At 42.7% G+C, this 18,193-nt stretch overlaps 1 protein-coding gene across 1 annotated transcript in view; it reads right to left on the bottom strand.

Annotated features, from left to right (window-relative positions):
• DNAH6 (dynein axonemal heavy chain 6) overlaps positions 1 to 18,193 on the bottom strand; it is a 275,358-nt gene that overhangs the window by 62,265 nt on the left and 194,900 nt on the right. Inside the window, exons 59-63 of the mRNA XM_043917761.1 lie at positions 17,495 to 17,562; positions 16,136 to 16,316; positions 14,523 to 14,702; positions 9,810 to 10,043; positions 3,187 to 3,322 (exon numbers count right to left, since the gene is read on the bottom strand). Coding sequence (XP_043773696.1) covers positions 3,187 to 3,322; positions 9,810 to 10,043; positions 14,523 to 14,702; positions 16,136 to 16,316; positions 17,495 to 17,562 — 799 coding nt within the window. The remainder of the gene's footprint in view (positions 1 to 3,186; positions 3,323 to 9,809; positions 10,044 to 14,522; positions 14,703 to 16,135; positions 16,317 to 17,494; positions 17,563 to 18,193) is intronic.

Raw genomic sequence — 18,193 nt, 5'->3', positions numbered from 1 at the left:
TGATGCTGAAGCTGAAGCTCCACTACTTTGGCCACCCTGATGTGAAGAACCGACTCACTGGAAAAGACCTGATGCTGAGAAAGATTGAGGGCATGAGGAGAAGGGAGCAACAGAGGATGAGATGGTTGGATGACATCATCAACTCAAGGGACATGAATCTGTGCAAACTCAGGGATATAGTGAAGGACAGGGAAGCCTGGCATGCTGCAGTTCACAAGGTGGTAAAGACTTGGACACGACTGAGCGACTGAACAAGAATTAGCACTGAAATTCCTGCAGGGCGCACAGAGTGCTGCTGTAAGCCACTCCGCAGACCAACACGGCCATCTAGTGATGAAAGAGGATGCTGGGGTTGAATGTTACACAAAATGGTTGGCTTCCATGGCAGGCTGGAAAATGACTTTCTCTGGCTAGTCTGTGGGGCTCTCCTCTGAGGGCCTAACAATAGCAGCTACAGAGCTGGTGACAGAAATTTAGTGACACTTAAGCCCATGGCCTTGGAGCAGTAGGTAATTCTGTAAGACTTTTAATTTCGATGTGAGATACAGACAGTTACATGGTATGAGACCGCAGGGTACAGCACAGGACAGCACTTTTTAGTGGATGCGTTATTCTGAGAACCAGGCAGTAGAAACATTTATCCCAAAAGGACTTCTTTTCTCCTCAGGTTCTCATTATTGTAATGTAATGATCACTAGGACTTTGGCTAATAAGGCAGGATAATTTAAAATTCTAACTCCCAACTAATAGAACATGAAACACACAGAAACCATCAGAGGCACAAGATTAAGGCAATTAGGAAGCCTTTGAAGGTGAGTGGCTTTGAAATTAATTACTAAACTTCACCTGCAAAGACCTAAAGCTCACTTTCAGAACATAAGCCATCCTATCACATACAAACCTTTGTAACACTGCAGGATTTCCAGAATCAACCTTGAAATTTAACAAATGAAAGCAAGGAAGTTGTTTTAAAGTGCTAAAATTTTAGTCTCAGATGACAGTAATAAATGGTGCCTTTTGTCCAAACATGATGAGTTGTTTCCAGAATTACTTTGTCTTTCAGCCTTTACCTCTTTCTTTGCCTCTATGTTTATGAAGCTCCATTTAGCCCCTTCTGCTTTGGGTCTTTCCCCAACTGTCCATCACTAGACTTCTCCTATGAGTATTTTTCTTCTGTGTTCTACCTCTTCCTCTAGCCATCTTGTTTAACTGGTCCATAATATAGAAACACAATTTTCATTTGGTTTATTTACTGAAGAGTATTTTATTTTCCCTAGTCTTTATTTAGAAATTAAATGAGCATATAAAGATCCCAGAATTTCTGGTCCACACAGCCTTTAAGTCACAACAGTTACTGGGTGTACTCAGGAAAAAACCCATTCACATGAGAAGTAGAAGAATAATTACTAAAAATAACAATAGAACACACAACTTCAAATCAGTACAAGGAAAATAAAAAAAGAATGTGGACAACTGACCTGAAGGCAAGAAAGAAGAAGTAAAAAATAAAGAAAAAGCATGCCAAGGAAAAAATCACTATAAATAAGGTGACAGAAGTAAGTCCAAATAAGTGAGGATTTTCTCAACCCTGCCACTACTGCCATTTGGTCAAGTGGTCATTTGTTGCGGAGGGTTGTTCTGGTTGTTTTGAGCATTGTAGGATGTTTAGTTACACCTCTGGTTTCTACCTACTGGATGCCTGTAGCACCACCCCAGTTGTGGGATCCAATAATGTCTTCAGAATGTCCCCTGGGGAACAAATCTTCCCCAGTTGAGAGCCACTGAAATAGAGGTATAACCAACTTTACAATAGTTGGATTAAAAATTGCTTGTTTAAAAAGAGACTGGCACATTGCTCAAAACAGCAAAATCCTACTAAAGATACACTGAAACATGATGATGACCCAGAAGAGATAAAAATAAAGAATGTAGAAATATACAGAGGGAATACTAATGAAGACAATCCTGCTGTAATAATATTTAGTAATACTAATATTAGAAAATGTATTTTAAGGCAAAAAGCACTATTCAGGTATTTTACTTGTTAGGAAGATAATCACCCTAAACCTATTGATGCTTAATTAACAACATTGATTCCACAAGATATAATGGGAGAAATTCTAGAATTACAGAGAAATTGTCATAGTGGTATACCTTAATATATCTCTCTTGAAAATGACTGGTTAGGTGCAAAAAACAGTAAAATAAATGCCACAATTAATAGGTTTGAATTAAAGTTTACTTGGGGCTTCCCTGGTGGCTCAGTGGCAAAGAATCTGCCTGTCAATGCAGGATATGTGGGTTCAATCCCTGGATCAGGAAGATCCCCTGGAGGAGGAAATGGCAATCTACTCTGGTATTCTTGCCTGGGAAATCCCATGGACAGAGGAACCTGGCAAACTACAGTTCGTGGGGTGGCAAAAGAGTCAGACATGACTTAGTGACTAAACAACAACAGCAAAGATTACATACACATAGTAAAACATGGGGGGAAAGTAACATAGACTGTTATAATTCAGAGCAGGCATAACCTTTGGGAAAGAGGGAAAGGGTTCTATGAAGGAGTATAAGGGAATTCTGTGATACTAGTGCTGGTCTAGTTCTTGACTTGGGTAGTAGCTCAGAATTAGTATTTTATAACAGGCTGTTGATTTTGATTTGTGTACTTTTCCATATGTATGTTATCCCTCAGTAAGAAGTTAAAAAAAAGTACAACCTGTCATGCTCAGTGTTTGACTCTTTGCCACCCCGTGGACTGTAGCCCTTAGGCTCCTCTGTCCTTGGGATTCTCCAGGCAAGAGCACTGGAGTGGGATGCCATTCCCTTCTCCAGGGGAATCTTCCCGACTCAGGGATTGAACTTGTGTCTCCTGCATTGCAAGAAGATTTTTTTACCATTGAGCCACCAGGGAAGCCAAAAACAGTATGAGGTGAAGCTAAAACAATACTTGGAAGTAAATGCATCTCCTTAAAATGGGTATAATTGTAAACATGAAATATTGAAAATTCATGGGCCAAGCATTTACCTCAAGAAACTGGGCAAACAAGTAATTCAAAATTTCTTAAAAATGAAGACTTTCCTAGTGAAAAATACTGATACTGCAGAAGAGGTTAAAGGAGACTTTTAAAGTTAAGGTTCATGAATTTGTTTACAACCTCCTATAGCAGATCCTTTTTGATGTATTACCTATGCGTACGGAAATAGGATATAACACTATATATTGTGTAAGTCCTTTGAAAACTGGAAATAATTCTTCTAAGTCACAGCAGGCAAACCACATGGCAGTAACCAGCCAGGGAAATTCGGGCTTAGGTGGGCGTTCCTGTTAGAAGACAGAAAAAAAGTGAATAGTAATTCACAAAGACAACCAGAGAATATGCTTTCACCTTGTCTAAGTGAAAAATCAAGCTCTAGTAGCATATTAAAAATAACCATTTGCCCAGGACAGATATAAGATACGGTGAAATAGATATGCTGTTGAATCAATTCTACCTGTTGGTGTTTGAAATTAAGTGCAGCTGATGAAAGCTTTTCATGTTGACATGTGCTGAAAGTCATTGATCTTGTGAAGGGTTAACAATAAATCTGTAAAGTCTACTTGTAGCCTGTTCTCCAACATGCCACACCGGTCTCTCCCCACCCCTCAAATATTCTTATATTGATGATTTTTTCCCTAGAGAACTAGTTTTCAAATCCAGTTCCTAGATGTTCTCACTTCTAGGAGACAGGGAAATCTGAGAAGTAGAGCAAAATAAGCAGCAAGCCCACTTCCAGCTGGGCTGAGTGTATATGTCTAATTATTTCACATATTCCCAGAAATTTCAGGGAAAAGTATCATATGCCATCTGGCAATATTTCATGAAGCTCTTACATGTGGGTAAATAGTTTTAAAAGAGACAGAGAAACAGCTATAATTGTAGACTGAAACTAGGTCTTTGAAAATTTAATGAATATTTGCCTGAGGCTTTTATCAGTTCAGTTCAGTTCAGTTCATTTCAGTCGTTCAGTCATGTCCAATTCATTGAGACCCCATGTACTACAGCATGCCAGGCTTCCCTGTGTATCACCAACTCCCAGAGCTTGCTCAAACTCACGTCCATCAAGTCTGTGATGCCATCCAACTATCTCATCCTCTCTTGACCCCTTTTTCTGCCTTCAATCTTTCCCATCAACAGGGTCTTTTCTAATGAGTCAGTTCTTCCCATCAAGTGGCCAAAGTACTGGAGCTTCAGCTTCAGAATCAGTCTTTCCAGTGAATAGTCAGGGATGATTTCTTTTACAATTGACTGATTTGATCTCTTTGCAGTCCAAGAAACTCTCAAGAGTCTTCTCCAACACAGTTCAAAAGCATCAATTCTTTGGCACTCAGTTTCTTTATGGTCCAACTCTCACATCCATACATAACTACTGGAAAAACCATAGCTTTGACTAGATGGACCTTTGCTGGTAAAGTGATGTCTCTGCTTTTTAATATGCTGTCTAGGTTGGTCATAGCTTTACTTCCAAGAAGCAAGCGTCTTTTAATTTCATGGCTGAAGTCACCATGTGTAGTGATATTGGAGCCCAAGAAAATAAAGTCTGTCACTGTTTCCATTGTTTCCCCATCTATTTGCCATGAAGTAATGGGACAAATACCCGCAAAAAGAAGAGAAGGAAAAAGCAAAGGAGAAAAGGAAAGATATGAGCATCTGAATGCAGAGTTCCAAAGAATAGCAAGGAGCGATAAGAAAGCCTTCCTCAGTGATCAATGCAAAGAAATATATGAAAACAATAGAATGGGAAAGACTAGAGATCTCTTCAAGAAAATTAGAGATACCAAGGGAACATTTCAGGCAAAAAGATGGGCTCAATAAAGGACAGAAATGGTATGGACCTAACAGAAGCAGAAGATATTAAGAAGAGGTGGCAAGAATACACAGAAGAACTGTACAAAAAAGATCTTCATGACCCAGATAATCACAATGGTGTGATCACTCACCTAGAGCCAGACATCCTGGAATGCGAAGTCAAGTGGGCCTTAGGAAGCATCACTATGAACAAAGCTAGTAGAGGTAATGGAATTCCAGTTGAGCTATTTCAAATCCTAAAAGATGATGCTGTGAAAATGCTGCACTCAATATGCCAGCAAATTTGGAAAACTCAGCAGTGGCCACAGGACTGGAAAAGGTCAGTTTCATTACAATCCCAAAGAAAGGCAATCCCAAAGAATGCTCAAATGACCACACAATTGCACTCATCTCACACGCTAGTAAAGTAATGCTCAAAATTCTCCAAGCCAGGCTTCAACAATACGTGAACCGTGAACTTCCAGATGTTCAAGCTGGATTTAGAAAAGGCAGAGGAACCAGAGATCAAATTTCCAACATCCGCTGGATCCTTGAAAAACCAAGAGTTCCAGGAAAACATCTATTTCTGCTTTATTGATGATGCCAAAGCCTTTGACTGTGTGGATCACAATAAACTGTAGAAAATTCTGAAAGAGATGGGAATACCAGACCACCTCACCTGCCTCTTGGGAAACCTGTATGCAGGTCAGGAAGCAACAGATAGAACTGGACGTGGAACAACAGACTGGTTCCAAATAGGAAAAGGGGTACATCAAGGCTGTATATTGTCACCCTGCTTGTTTAACTTCTATGCAGAGTACATCATGAGAAACACTGGGCTGGAGGAAGCACAAGCTGGAATCAAGATTGCCGGGAGAAATATCAATAACCTCAGATATGCAGATGACACCACCCTTACGGCAGAAAGGGAAGAAGAACTAAAGAGGCTCTTGATGAAAGTGAAAGAAGAGAGTGAAAAAGTTGACTTAAAGCTCAACATTCAGAAAACTAAGATCATGGCATCTGGTCCCATCATTTCATGGCAAATAGATGGGGAAACAGTGGAAACAATGGCTGAGTTTATGTTTTTGGGCTCCAAAATCACTGCAGATGGTGATTGCAGCCATGAAATTAAACGACGCTTACTCCTGGGAAGGAAAGTTATGACCAACCTAGACAACATATTAAAAAGCAGAGACATTACTTTGTCAACAAAGGTCCATCTTGTTAAGGCTATGGTTTTTCCAGTAGTCATTTATAGATGTGGGGGTTGGACTATAAAGAAAGCCGAATGCCAAAGAATTGATGCTTTTGAACTGTGGTGTTGGAGAAGACTCTTGAGAATCCCTTGGACTGCAGGGAAATCCAACCAGTCCTGAGTGTTTATTGGAAGGACTGATGTTGAGGCCGAAACTCCAGTACTTCGGCCACCTGATGCAAAGAGCTGACTCATTTGAAAAGACCCTGATACTGGCAAAGATTGAGGGCAGGAGGAGAAGGGGACGACAGAAGATGAGATGGTTGGATGGCATCACTGACTCAATGGACATGAGTTTGTGCGAACTCCAGGAATTGGTGATGGACAGAGAGGCCTGGCCTGCTGCAGTTCATGGGGTCGCAAAGAGTCAGACACGACTGAGCGACTGAACTGAACTGACTGAATGCTTAAAAGCACGAAGTCCCTGTTTTGCCCTCTCCCCACATCATGCTTCTGGCAGGTACTGATCTATTCTCTGTTTCTATGAGTTCTGTGTTTTTGTTTTCTTTTGTTTGTTTCCTTTTTAGATTCCACACGTAAGAGAGATCTTGTTGTTTTAATTGTAGTCATTTTGATACCATCATTTCGTGGTAGTTTTAATATAGAACTCATGAGTTATGGTGTTTAACACTTTTTCAAATATTTATTGGCTATTCTTCCTTTATGAAGTGACTGTTCAAATAATTTGCCTGTTTAAAAGAATCAGTATTTTGCTATTATTATTGATGCAGTACTTGCTGTGATAAAGAACCTATGAACAGACCCACATTTATACAGCCATTTGATTTCTGACCCAGATGTCAAAGCAATTCAATGGGAATTTGCGACCCCACGAACCGCAGCCTGCCAGGCTCCTCTGTCCATGGGGTTCTCCAGACAAGAATACTGGTGTGGGCTGCCATTTCCTTCTCCAGGGGATCTTCCCGACTCAGGGATCAAACCCACGTCTCCTGCATTAGCAGGTGGGATCTTTACCACTGAGCCACCTGGGAAGCCCTAAAATAGCTTATTGAGATACAATACAGATACCATGGAATTCATCCATTTAAAGCATACAATCCAGTGTGTTTTAGTAAACTCACAGTTATTGTAACTATGACCACAGTCAGTTTTAGAATATTATAGAATATTTTATATCCTTACACACATACACACACAAAACCATGATGTGTTTAGTAATTTCCCTCCCACCTGCCCATGCCCTCTAGCCTTAAACAGCTAAAACTAGTTCTTTGAAAATTTAGTGCTTGGGAACTAAACTTTGAAAGCGTTCTATCCCTATAGATTTGCCTGGTCTGAATATTGCTGTTCATTTGCTAAGTCATGTCTGACTCTTTGCAACACCATGGACTGGAGCATGCCAAGCTTCCTTGTCCTTCACTAACTCCAGGAGTATGCTCAAATTCATGTCCATTGAGTTACTGATGCCATCTAACCTCTGCCACCCTCTTCACCTTTTTGCATTCAGTCTTTCCCAGCATCAGGGTCTTTTCTAAATGAGTCGGCTCTTTGCATCACGTGGCTAAAGTATTAGAGCCTCAGCTTCAGCATCATTTCTTCCAATGAATATTCAGGGTTGATTTCCTTTAGGATTGACTGGTTTCATCTCCTTGCTGTCCAAGGGACTCTCAAGAGTCTTCTCTAACACCACAGTTTGAAAGCATCAAGGTCTTCTTTATGGTCCAACTCTCACATCGGAACATGACTACTGGAAAAACTATAGCTTTGACTATATGGACCTTTAGTCTAACAAAACATGGTCCACTGGAAATGGGAATGGCAAACCACCCCAGTATTTTTGCCTTGAGAACCCCATGAACAGTAGGAAAAGGCAAGAAAACAGTGTTAGGAGAGGATTAATAGAATATGTATATATGCAGGGAGGGTGAGGGTCAGGGAAGCAGGACTGTTGGGTGGAGAGGTCTTGCCTGGGCTTGACTCAGAGGGCTGGGTCAAATGAAAGCATGAAGTCCAATGTTCCAGTGATACATTGAGGCTCAAATACTGGCAAGTTCGTGTAGGTGTCAGGTCTGTAGGGGCCAAGGGCAGGGCTTCAGATGGACAGAACAAAGCCAAGAGTTTAGAGTTGGGCTGGATGGTAGTCAAGGGTCGGGTGGCTGTGCTTCTGATCTGTGAGTGACCAGGTCTGTGGTATGTGGGTGGGTTAGGCCAGTTAGAGGGACTGGAGCAAGTTAGACAAATATTATGTTATTACAGAAGGCAACAAGCAAATTCTATTCTTCCCCATGTTTTATAATGAAAGATGTGTCCAGGCAAGAGAGGATCATGACTTCACAAACACTATGGTCAGATCTGTGAATTACTACTTTTACTGGATTTTAACTCTTCCCATTTGTAAATTGTCAACTTTTTAAAACATGTTCTCATCAAAACCAAGCAGGACCCTTGGGACTCATAGGCCCCAAACCTTTCTGTGTCCCTTGATTTCTTGATTATAGGAAATAGGCTTCATTCAGCCTCCATAACCTTCCATGAGTTCCAATAAGCAGGTTCAGTTCAGTTCAATCACTCAGTCATGTCCAACTCTTTGCGACCCCATGGACTGCAGCATGCCAGGCCTCCCTGTTCATCACCAACTCCTGGAGCTTGCTCAAACTCATGTCCATTGCGTCCGTGATGCCACCCAACCATCTCATCCTCTGTCATCCTCTTCTCCTCCTGCCCTCAATCTTTCCCAGCATCAGGGTCTTTTCTAATGAGTCAGTTCTTTGCATCAGGTGGTCAAAGTATTGGAGCTTCAGCCTCAGCATCAGTCCTTCCAATGAATATTCAGGACTGATTTCCTTTAGGATGGACTGGTTGGATTTCATTGCAGTCCAAAGGATTCTCAAGAGTCTTCTCCAACACCACAGTTCAAAAGCATCAGTTCTTTGGCGCTCAGCTTTCTTTATGGTCCAACTCTCACATCCATATGTAACTTTGGAAAAACCATAGCTTTGACTAGACAGACCGTTGTCAGAAAGAAGCAGGTTCAATCAGCTGCTAATAAGGGAAGGGAGGGGATGTGGAGGCAAGGGGGAAACAGTCAAGAAACAATAGTGCAGCCTTGGGGCAAAGTCTGGTTCCCCTTCAGGGGGTATACACAGCAGTATTTTTGAGGTGTTTTGTAGATACTGAAACTCCCACCAGGTGGGAGAAGTTAAATGTTAATGATGGTAAGATGCCCACAAGCATGGAGACACCAGAAGGGTTGGAACCAGAGGCTGATGATGCTGACTCTCACTCACCTCACCACCAACCATTCAAAAGAATGTCCACAAGCTGATCACACCCTCTTTGAACCATTACTCTAAAACTCTCCACCATCCCCTCTAGGTTGGGACACACAGTGTTAGTTCACTGTGGCCCCCTCTGTCTGGAAAGCAATAAAGCTATTTTCTTCTACTTCACCTAAAACTCTGTCTCCAAGATTTAACTTGGTGTCAGGGTGGAGAGGCTGGATTTGGCTTCACCATATGCTACCTCACTGGTTACTTCCAACATCCCTTTTCTATAGGTGAGGACACTGCTGCATAAAGAGGTCAAATGTTATAGTCACTACACAGCTACTGAAGACAGGACTAAGTTATAGCCTGGGTCCCAGACTCCCAGTGGGCCACACAGCTGAAGGTAAAACTTTCAGTTAGCAGAGTCACTTTGGAGCATTGCTAGGTGTTTATGAGCTCTATCTAATAACATTCACTGTCTAAACTTTACACAGGTACCTTCTCCAGTCCTGCAGAACCTCGAAGAAAGAAATTCCATTCAGCTTCAGTTAACCTTCCTTGCTGACGCATGATCTCAACACAGAGCATAAAGCTGTAGATCAGTTTATGTTGTTCAAAAAGTCCTCTTGACACATTGACATAAGCAGTTAGGAGAGTCTGTTCCAGCAGTATTTCCATGCGCTGCTGTAGATCATCTATCCTTACAGACGTCTCAATTGTTGTGTTGAACAACTGTGAAAGAGAACTCTATCAGTGTCTCTGATTTAATTCAATTTTGTGAAGGAAAAAAAATCCCTGCTCTTCACCCGGACTCCCCCAAATTTAGTGACTAAATGTGTAGCAGCACAGGAGGTGAATAGTGTACAATGACAGAAGTCCAGGATTCATCCCCAATTCACACATTTATATGTAGTGTTCTGTGTGTTCCTTTTCCTCTCCCCATTTTCCAGAAATGGACCAATGCCAAATTCTTGACTGTTCTGTAGGGATCATCTTGATGTGGGACAGAAAATGGAAAATGAAGGTGAGCTGGCAGAACCAGTTTCTCATATCCTCAAATCACATTTGATAAATCACTTTGGATGAGAGGTCTAAGTGAAGCAGGAGAGAAGGCGGCAGGGCACAATCTTTAAAAACAATGACATAGCCCGAGGACACAACATAAACTGATTAGAAGCAAATAGGTTCAAGATGGCGGATTAGTTGACTTCCCCTAGACCTTGAGCCTCATTGTAATACATCAGCAAACTAAATGACATACCCACAGGTGCCATGACAATTCCAAGTGAAAGTCACTCAGTTGTGTCCGACTCTGAATTCTCCAGGCTACAATACTGGAGTGGGTAACCTTTCCCTTTTCCAGGGGGTCTTCCCAACCCAGGGATTGAACCCAGGTCTCCCTCATTGCAGGCAGATTCTTTATCAGCTTAGCCACAAGGGAAGCCCAAGAATACTGGAGTGAATAGCCTATCCCTTCTCCTGCACTGCAGGTGGATTCTTTACCAGCTGAGCTATCAGGGAAGCTGACAATTCCAAGGTTGACTATAAATGTCAAAATGTGGGCAGTGGCCCAGTTCCTGAAATCCACTCCTTCCCCATAATAGCTGGAATACTCCTCCCACTCATGAAATTACCCACACCTATAAAAAGTGACATCCCCATACCCTGGGGCCAGTCTGGTCTTTTGAGATGGTTCACACTGTGTCTGTGGAGTATGTTTCTCTCTAAATACATTCAGTTCTTACCTATCCCCTTGTCTATCACTGAATTCTTTCTGTGATAAGACATCAAAAACGTGACCTTCATTAAGCCCTGAGACCAGGCCTGATCTCGGTTAAAAGACTGTAAGTTCAAGTCCCATTCTGGGTTGCATGGTTTTAGCAGGGCAGGATGTCAGAGTCATGCCCTCTTCTTGGCATTTCCACAAGATAATTCTTAGTGTGTGGGAAGAATGTGCAAGACTTTTCTTTGAAATTTAAGAGAAACCAGTTTTAAAGGGGGCTTCCTGGGTGGCTCAGTGGTAAAGGATCTGCTTGCCAGTGTAGGAGATGCAAGAGACATGTGTTTGATCCCTGGGTCAAGAAGATCCCCACGAGAAGGAAATGGCAACCCACTCCAGTATTCTTGCCTGGAAAATTCCATGGACAGAGAAGCCTGGCAGGCTGTAGTCCAGGGGGTTGCAAAGAGTTGGACACGACTGAGCACACGCTCTCAATTTTAAAGGAGACTTCCACCCTGCTTCCTACATAGAAATTCTGGGAACAGGTCTACTTCCCAAAAGATGCCCTACACACATTACAAGAATATCAGGAAGGCGGCAGAGATGCTGGCATTGAGGTTTCATGTGAGAGGGACAGAAGCAGCCCCACCCATTTCCTGCCACTTCCAAGTAGCGCAAGGCAACGGGGGAGAGAAGATCCAAAAATTCCCAAGGGTCTCAGGCTGTGTGATGAAGGTGAGCAGAGCCTGAACAGATGGGCTTGCCTGGAAGTCGTGGGCAAGAGCATCTTGCAGCGGTGACTGGGGAGGGCCACCCATGTGGCTTCAGCTTTGAGGATCCACAGCACAAAGGGCAACGATGTGAGGTGAGGTCACGATGCCCAATCTTTTGGTCACCTTTAGAGGGGTCAAGATGCATTGCTCGTGGGGAGATCAGGTAGGTCAAAGGTGACTAGTTGCTGGAAGCCAGCTGAGGACCAAGGCAGATCGGGGTCAAGAAGTATGCTTCACTCGCCCCTAAAAATGCTGCACAGCCCTTGTGCAGGCCTCGCTGTATCCACTTCTCCTGCCAACAGGATGGAGTACAAGAGCTGACTCTCTCAGGCTCCTCACCAAAAGACAAGCCTCCATTCCCTAAAATTAAAAGCCCAGGGAGCTCTACTCAATACCCTGTCATGACTTACATGGGAAAAGAATCTAGAGAAGACTCCTGAGAGTCCCTTGGACTGCAAGGAGATCCAACCAGTCCATCCTAAAGGAAATCAACCCTGAATATTCATTGGAAGGACTGATGCTGAAGCTGAAGCTCCAATACTTTGGCCACCTGATGTGAGGAGCTAACTCATCGAAGAAGATCCTGATGCTGGGAAATATGAGGGCAAGAGGAGAAGTGGGTGACAGAGGATGAGATGGTTGGATGGCATCACAGACTCAATGGACATGAGTTTGAGCAAACTCTGTGAGACAGTGAAGGACAGGGAAGCCTAATGTTCTGCAGTCCATGGGGTTGCAAAGAGTTGGACATGACTTAAAGACTGAACAAACAAAACAAAAATGTGTATGTATAACTGACTTATTTTGATAAACACCTGAAACTAACACAATACTGTAAACCAACTCTACTTCAATAAAAAAAATTTTTTTTTTAAAGAGCTTCAAGGAGGCATACCTTTATTCTAGAGAATTGGGAGAGTTTGGTCAACAAAGAATAATGGAATTGTTACTTTAACACACTCAGAAAAAAAGAGGATTGGGCATTCTTTAACAACCTGACAAGAGGCAGAGTTTAAAGTCCAGTGAATAGGTGGTAAGTTCGGTGCTCAAATAAAACATAGTGAATCCTGACACACCCTAAATGATTTCAGTGTGAAACGGATTTATGGATGGTTTGGTAGAGGATGTCTTGGCCAGGGTTGTCACCTGCAGTTGTGTTTTGGGTTTCTAGTTTCCCTTCCAAACTGAAAAATTTCAGTGTTTTGATGATTCATCCTACAATTTTTTTTTTCTGTCAGTCCAACATATTTTCAGAGCATCTTCATTTTTATTGCTCAAAGGAGATTTTAAAATCTTGAAAAGCACGGAAATTCCCTGGTGATCTAGTGGTTAGGAATCAGTGCTTTCACTGCTGAGAGCCTGGGTTCAGTCCCTGGTTGGGGAACTAAGATCCCTCAAGCTGTGAGGCATGCTAAAATGAAAAAACAAAAACCTTGAAAAGCATGAATTGCAAAACACCCAGGATGAGAAAAGCATTATCAGAGTCATTTAGGTGGAGTGAAAGGATTTACCTCTCCTTAACTAGCTTGGTCTAATGTGTGTGTGTGTGTGTGTGTGTGTGTGTGTGTGTATGTCTGTGCTCAATCGTGTCCAACTTTTTGTGCACCCATGGACTGTAGCCTGCCAGGCTTCTCTGTCAATGGGATTTCCCAGGCAAGAATACCAGAGTTGGTAGCTATTTCCTTCTCCAGGGGATCTTCCTGACCCAGGGATCAAAGCTGTGTCTCTTGAGTCTTGTCCCTTGGCAGGTGGATTCTTTACCACTGTGCTACCTGGGAAGCTTGGTTTAATACCCACCAAGTAAAGGGGGAGATGGCAACCCCTTGTGAGAACAGCAACCCTGCCATTAGGAACAAGTGGAATGGCTTGTAAAGGCTGCTGCAACAGATGCACGTCTTGTTGGAAGAGAGCCCAGGTGTGTCTATACAATGTGCCTCCTATTTCTCTCAGTTCATTACCATTCTCTCCTGCAGCTCCTATTGTTGCTGGCCCCCTGACCATACCAAGGGGACTAAACAAGACATCTAGAGGAAAAACGAAGCTTGGCCTAGTGTATAAAAATTGTCTGAATATTTTAAAGTCTTTTTTAAAATTAATTTTTATTAATTTTATAGTATAGTTTCTTTACAATGTTGTGTTAGTTTCTTCCTGTAAAGTGAAGTGAATCAGTCACAAGCTTTCATATATCCCCTCTTTTTTTGGATTTCCTTCCCATTTAGGTCACCACAGAACACTGAATAGAGTTCCCTGTGCTATACAATAGGTTCTCATTAATTATCTATTTTATAGTATCAACCGTGTGTATATGTCAGTTTCCCAGTTCATCCCACCCTTCCCTCGCCCACTTGGTAGCCATATTGTGTCTTTTTTTTGGGGGGGGGGGGGACACTTTGCAGCCTGAGGGGACCTTAGTTCCCTGACCAGGGATTGAACCCATGTCCCTTGCATTGGGAGTGCAGAGTCTTAACCAATGGACCACCAGGGAAGTCCTCACTTATTTTTATGGAGGGTCAGAAATAGCTTCTTTGCTCCTGAAGTGGAAGTGAAAATCACTTCAGTCATGTCCGACTCTTTGTGACCCTATGGACTATAGCCCACCAGGCCCCTCAGCCCATGAGATTCTCTAGGCAAAAATACTGGAGTGGGTTTCCATGCCCTTCTTCATTTCGCTCATGAGGCACTGATATATTTCTTTAACAACAACAACCACGCACTTACCTGTTTAAAATATTTTAGTGAGTACTGATACATGGGATCTATTTCTGAGAGGCTTGCAATGACAAAGTACATAACAGAGCCTTGAGTGGCCACAGGACGATACTTCTCACGAGCGATGTTTATCATCCGTTCAGTAGACTCGGCTTCCTTCAGTCTGATTTTAATGGCACCGGAAGTGATCTGAATAAACATAAGAAAACAAGTCCTTGATGTGCTTCCAAAAAATGGTGGGATTTGGGGAACATACCCAGTTAGGTCTAGGAAAGAAAGAAGATGACGAATTCATGATTATAATAAGGAGGCTCCCCAGACACATGACTCAGTCTCAGGACTCAGTGACCTCCTTCTAACTGAGCTGACCTCCTTTCCAGGCAGAGTTAGGGATGGGCAGAAGAAAATAGGCAACACAGGAGACTGGGGGAGAAGTGCAGCAGAATTTCTCTGAGCCTGGAACCTGGGTGCCTTCTGAAATGGACACACTAACATGCAATTGCTCCCTGGCTTCATCATGAGCAGTCCTCAAGTGATCCAGGGTTCCTGTAACGAAAGGAGATAGGAGGGGAGAAAGGATATCCATGAAACTGCTCTCGAGAGGGGGGTGGAGAGAGCCCGAAAAGCAGTGGTACCACATCGCACTCTGAAATAACAAGGAAACGTAATGTTCTCTCTCTTTTCCCAGTACTCCAGGTGTACATACAGGGAAAACCGGGGGTAGAAGCTGTTGTTTGAGAAGGGTTGTTGGTTCAGTGTTAAAGAATCTGCCTGCCAATGCAGGAGACACTTGTTCAGTCCCTGGGTTGGGAAGATCCCCTGGAGGAGGAAATGGCAATTCACTCTAGTATTCTTGCCTGGGTCTTCAGACAGAGGAGCCTGGTGGCCTACAGTCCAAGGGGTCGCAAAGAGTCGGACACGACTAGTGACTAAACAATAACCATAATCGTAAGTAAGCTAGAGATGTTGTCAAGGTCTCTCGCTGCTCTCTTGGTTTTCTGTCTTTTGGGTTTGTGGCTCTGGGGAGCCTTCTGGACAGTGGGGTTTCCAAGATTCCCTCCTCTGTCTCCTTCAGTCTCTCTGCCTTTCCCTATTGCTGTCTGTCCCTGTTCACCACTCTCTCGTCTTCTTCAGGTGTGGACATCCCTAGGTTGGGAAATCCTAGGATTTGAAGTCACAGGGTCTAGGGCAGGGACCATGAGCAATCATTATAGAACCCCTGGCCTATGAACTATAGGCAGGAAGTGGCAGTAAGTGCAGCCCAGGAGCAATCAATCCTGACTCTACTCTTTTTTTAAAAAAAGAAAAATTTTAAATTTATTTTTTAATTGGAAGAAAATTGCTTACAATGTTGTGTTGGTTTCTACTGTACAACAATGATGTCTCTACTCTATAGGAAGGATGTCCTCAAGGCAACGCCTTGCAGACAGAAACTAGTTTACAGATACAGGTGATAGGATACTGGAGAGAAGTCCCCACTCGCGAAACTAGAGAAAGCCCATGCACAGCAATGAAGACCCCACAAAGTTAAAAATAAAATAAACTGGCAGGACCCTTAAAGGGTGCAGTTATATCTTTTGAAGTAACACACTGTTTATAAATAATAAAAATATTTCACTTGCCTTTGAATCCTGGAGTGTGTCAATGAGTTCTTCATTGTCCAGAATATTTCCCTCAGATGTGAAGAGCATTTTCAGGATTTTCTCTTCAATAGCTTTCAGTTGGTTTTTATCAGTGTTGATCCTCACGATGAGCTTGATCCTTTGTTCTTCCAACTCAGGCCTCTCGAGTCGCACGACATCACTGGTGCCAAAGTGAATCCCTAAGTTAGGTCTTTCTCAGGGCTCTAGGGTTCTATTTTTCTTTCCAAATATCTCATTGTTTGTATCCTTAATACTACTTACCTGAATATTAATGCTACCAGCCAAATCCTAGTGCATAGGCCCCTCTTCTGGGTGTCCTCAGTGACTATTTGCTGCATTATATACACGTTTTAATTCTTTATCTTAGATCTCAGAGACCAGCACCTGACCACAGTTCCCATGGCTTCTGCTCGTCTTCTCTTAGGAAAATCTGCTCAGTGCTTCATTTCTCTAATCATTCAATTTCTGTTTCTAACGACTGCTTGTCCCAAGCTGAAAATGGTGCCTGGAACATTCTTTTCCTACTAAGAGGGGAGATTCATAAAATCCCACCACCTCTCTGAAACAATTCTTGGTTGCATCGAAAAAGGGGGCTTTATTCATGATGAGAAAGCACAGGATGCTGGCCCCAGATAGGTAAGGTGCATTTCAAAGGAATGATTTCAGGGAGCCCAGATTCTTGCATCTTCCCATACATAGAAAAGCACTAGATTCCTTAACTTGACTTAATCCCGTTTCCTTTGGTGGTGGTGGTTTAGTCTCTAAAGTGTGTCTGACTCTTGTGACCCATGGACTGTAGCCCACCAGGCTCCTCTGTCCTTGGGATTCTCTAGGCAAGAATACTGGAGTGGATTGCCATTTCCTTCTCCAGGGGATCTTTCCAAGCCAGGAATCGAACCTGGGTCTCCTTCATTGCAGGCAGATTCTTTACTGACTAAGCTATGAGGGAAGCCCTTTTATGAGGGAAGTTTTCTTTAATTAACAGCAACCTTTTGGTTACTTTGTTGCAAAAACTCTTATATATCCTGGCTCCCCTCCTTGCCTCTTCAGAGCAGTCCTTCAGAATGATCTGAGAGTCCTGTCTCCCAGGCTCGAAGCCCTCAGAATGTCCATCAAATAACACATAAATCTCAAAAGAAAAAGAAAAGAAAGGGGCTATACCTCTAGCTTCTCTAGTCTAAACATGCAAACTGATGTCTCCCCTCACTTGCCCTTTCATCATTTGCCCCCATACCTCTATTTGAAAGCTAATCTTTTTCTGTCAAAATTTCTAAACAAAATATGAGGAAATCTTTGCTCTCCCCGCCACTCCCTCCCCACCTGCCCTTTGTTTTTTACCTTAACAACTGATCCTCCAGACCTGATTTGGTTACAGTGAAATTGATGATGGTAACTTTGATACACACCTAGAAGAGAAGCAGAGAGTAACTGGTTCAGACTAATAATATATGGACGGTTTTCTTTATTAGAACAGGGCTCATTATTGCCCAGCTGAATGTATTCCAGGTCTAATGGTGAACACACTTGCTACCCACACAAGGCAAGCAATAAAATCCTAGTCTCACTAAGTTCTTTTTTTTTTTTTTTTAATTATTTAGCTATATTATTTGGTTGTACTGGGTTTTAGTTGCAGCACGTGAGATCTTTGATCTTCATTGCAGCATGTAGAATCTTTAGCTGTGGCATAATTGTGGCATGTGGGATCTAGTTCCCTGACAAGGGATCGAACCCAGGCTCCCTGCATTGGGAGTGTGGAGTTTTAGATATTGGACCACCAGGGAAGTCTCATGTCTCCCAAAATTATAATGCAATTTTCTCTACTGCCGTGAGTGACAATCTTGCTCCTCAAATGCCACCATTAGAGAATTGTATTTTATGGAAAGGTGAGCCAGCAAAGGGTTAGAAAGAAGCAGGCTCAAATTCTAGCTTTACCTGTCAGTGTGCATGTGACGTAGAACAAGCCAGTCCATTCTGAGCTTCAGGTCCTGATCCTTAAAAATTGGGAAAATAGGGGACTTCCCTGGTGGTCCAGTGGCT

The sequence above is a fragment of the Cervus elaphus genome, chromosome 11 (genome assembly GCF_910594005.1).
Source record: "Cervus elaphus chromosome 11, mCerEla1.1, whole genome shotgun sequence".
In the NCBI taxonomy this organism is placed as follows: domain Eukaryota; kingdom Metazoa; phylum Chordata; class Mammalia; order Artiodactyla; family Cervidae; genus Cervus; species Cervus elaphus.
This window is presented reverse-complemented; position numbering and strand designations above follow the sequence as displayed.